Source organism: Myotis davidii, unplaced genomic scaffold, assembly GCF_000327345.1.
Source record: "Myotis davidii unplaced genomic scaffold, ASM32734v1 scaffold656, whole genome shotgun sequence".
NCBI lineage: Eukaryota > Metazoa > Chordata > Mammalia > Chiroptera > Vespertilionidae > Myotis > Myotis davidii.
In genome coordinates, this window is record NW_006287544.1 from 24844 (window position 1) to 28361 (window position 3518).

A 3518-nucleotide genomic window follows, 5' to 3' on the forward strand; every position below is an offset into this window, starting at 1 on the left:
AGGGAAAGAACTCTTATTAACTGTTATAGTGAAAGTTGTTTGAAAACGTGGGAAAACTTGTATTACTGTTAGGTTTCAAAAAACAGAATAAAATATTTATATATGTGTGTGGATATACATAAACACATGTAAATATTATATGACTTTACATAAAAATAATATATAGAAAAAACAAGAAAATCACTGTGTTATCAAAAGCAGTTATCTCTGAGTGAGATTTTTTGTTATCTAAATTCTTCATAGTTTAGTATATTTTCTAAGTAAATATCTTAACCAATTATGATTTTACACTAAAATTATATTGACTTTTAAAGTAAAATTACATAAATTGCATAAAGAATTGTGGAATAATGAATTTTGTCAAATCCATATATAGTTTTCATTTATTTATTTATTATTATTTTTTTTTAATCCTCACCCGAGGATATTTTTCCATTGATTTTTAGAGAGAGTGGAAAAGAGAGGGGAAGATAGAGAGAAATATCGATATGAGAGAGATACTGGTACATCGATTGGTTGCCTCCTGCATGCCCCCTAACCAAGCCAAGGTCTGGGCTGGGGAGGAGCCTGCAACCAAGGTACATGCCCTTGACCGGAATTGAACCCAGGACCCTTTGGTCAGCCCTACCCACTGAGCCAAAGCAGTGAGGGATATAGTTTTCATTTGTAAGAATAAAATGAATACTCTCACTGGCTGACTGCGCCGAGCAATTGGGGCTGGCACTGGGCCCCAGCAGCGGGTGCGAGCAGCGGCTCTAGGGCCAGCAGCGGGTGCGAGTGGGGCCAGCGCCAGCAACAGGTGCGAATGCTGAGAGCAAAGAATTTTCAGTAACCACCAGAGGCTCACCCCGATGACAGTGACGGGCGTCCCGCCTTGGTCTGGTGCCCTCACTCACCTCCACCATCCCTCTGCGGCCTGAGGCCCACCTTGTTCTACACTCTGCCACCTGCTGCCCATGCCCACCATGTTCTGCGTGCACCCCCTGGTGGTCAGCACACGTCATAGCGACCAGTTGTTCAGTTGTTCTACCATTTGTTGTTTTGCATATTAGCCTTTTATTATATAGGATTGGTGATCCCTTTGAACATTATCTTAGCATATTGTGACTTTCAGTCTTTTTGTCTTTTAGTTTTTTTCACCACAAATTGTCATTTGGACTAGAAAAGACAAAAACAAATAAGTGGACAACACAATATCAGTCTTTTTACTATTCAGCCTCTATAACTGAGATTGTATTAAAGAGGTATTTTTATAATCTAAAATATTTATAGATTACTCATCTTTTACATGGATGCTGTTAAGAACTAATCAAATGTGGGCTGAATTATCTTAGAGAGGAAGTTGTTAACTACATTTGAGATGACTATTTTACATTTAATAAATAAATTCTCTACAGTGCAAGGTGTAAATTGACCTGTTAGGGGATTTACCTTTGTGGGGAAATGTATTTGAAATATTGATGATTCTTAGCAATCATAATGTCCAAATCAATGATGGAAAAAGAATCAGATATACTATGAGATGCTTTATTAAACAAACTCTATCATATGCGTATAATTCTTTAGACTATGACAATAATGACAAGGCAGTATATTATTTTGTTCCTAATGCATAAATTAAACCTTATGGAATATGTTCTTTATTTCTGCTTTTAAAATGATTTATGATCCTGAATTAAAAATTTATGCTTTTAAAGCCAAATTTTTTAGTAATGATAGTTCCATGGCATATTTATCTAATGTAAATTTTCAAATATTATAGTATTGAATCTTGCCTGCTGAATTACTTGATTTACAATTGTATTATATTTATTTATTAATTGGAATAATTTATATTTATTACTGAATTTATGGAATTTAAGATGCAATCTATTGCAAGACACATACTACGGTAATTTCTTACAGGTCAACATAAAAACATTCTTAAAACCAGTGAGTGACAGTTAATTATTATGCCAGTGTGCCTAGTATTATTACCTTAGAGATCTGGAAGAATGTGAGCAGGTCAAAATTTAATTTTCATCAATATGTTCTTACTTTCCTGACTGAATGTGGCTTTCAGAGTTGTTTTTTTTTTTAAGCATTGGCAATTGTAACAGTATTATTTTCTTTTTAAATTAATTTGTTTATGTCTTTTGTTTTCATTGAGGTGTCTAAACCTGATGGATTGGTGGCTGAGTCATCAGCAGGTAACTTTACTTAAAGCAGATATTTCGTTTCTCTTTTTTCTCATCCTTCTTTTTTATTTTTTTCTCATATCTGCTATATGAATTTTGTTTTGTGGTTCTATTTTAATTGCTCTAAAATAGTGAAGATAATAGTAATAGACCTGTGAACTTTAAACAATTTAGTAAAAAATCTTAGTATTTTTTTAATTCATTATATTCTGAAGTTACAAACTTATGGAATATTACATCAATCAATATGGTTATTTAATAAAAAGTTAAATCTATTAATCAAAGAGTGATGTACTCTTAAAAGAAAATGATGAAACTAGAATCTTTGTAACTATAACTGGAGGAGTGCTCAGTGAATAATCAAAATTATTTTTGAGGTTTTCTTCTGTATTTAATTTCCCTTTGAAATCTCTTTTCTTTATGAGAATGAAATATTAGCAATTGCCTGCATATTTTTAATTGATTATTTTACTGAAGATCTTGATCTTTTTCCTTATACCATTTCTCATTTCATTTCCCATTATTACAGATTTTATCAGAGAAGCAGAATATATTCCTTTTTAGTCAGTTGACAGATATAAAAAATAACTATGAAATATGAAATCAAAATAATTTTTAAGCAAGTATTTGTAGATTGGGTGTGATGCTAAATAGATCTTTCATTTATTTTACATATTTATAAACTATGACTTGTGTCTTAAATGAGACAGATATGCTTAATTCTTAAAATATGAAGATACTGGTAATTGGTAATAGACATGTTAATTGTCTCTACTGCAATGATTATGATATAAGCAATTAAAATTTAGCAACTGTAATTAACATTGTATATGAGTAAATACTATACTTTTCTGTAGAACTTCACTCTTTGGAACAACAATTAGAAGAAGCTCAAACAGAAAATTTTAATATTAAACAAATGAAAGACTTATTTGAACAGAAAGCAGCACAACTTGCCACTGAAATTGCAGGTAAGTTGATTAAGAATATTTTAGCTAACACATCAGTTTCATTTCCTTTTGTCATAATACATCCTAGAAATAAACATTGTATTTTAGTGATAAAGTATTTATTATGACTATGGTGGTGATTATTGGAATTTAATAACAGAATTACTATATAAATTATTTTGTTTGTTGTCCCACCTACTTCCTTCAGAGGACTTATCTAATCTAATAAAAGAGAAACATGGTAATTGGCATACGACCGCTACCCTATCCATTGGCTAATCAGGGCGATATGCAAATTAACTGTCAGCCAAGATGGCGGCCGGCAGCCAGGCAGCTTGAAACTACCATGAGGCTTGCTTGCTTCAGTGACGGAGGAAACCAACGTTCCCCG

At 32.4% G+C, this 3518-nt stretch overlaps 1 protein-coding gene across 1 annotated transcript in view; it reads left to right on the forward strand.

Moving 5' to 3' along the window:
• EEA1 (early endosome antigen 1) overlaps positions 1 to 3518 on the forward strand; it is a 112848-nt gene that overhangs the window by 21025 nt on the left and 88305 nt on the right. The window contains exons 6-7 of the mRNA XM_015561064.1: positions 2150 to 2189; positions 3035 to 3148. Coding sequence (XP_015416550.1) covers positions 2150 to 2189; positions 3035 to 3148 — 154 coding nt within the window. The remainder of the gene's footprint in view (positions 1 to 2149; positions 2190 to 3034; positions 3149 to 3518) is intronic.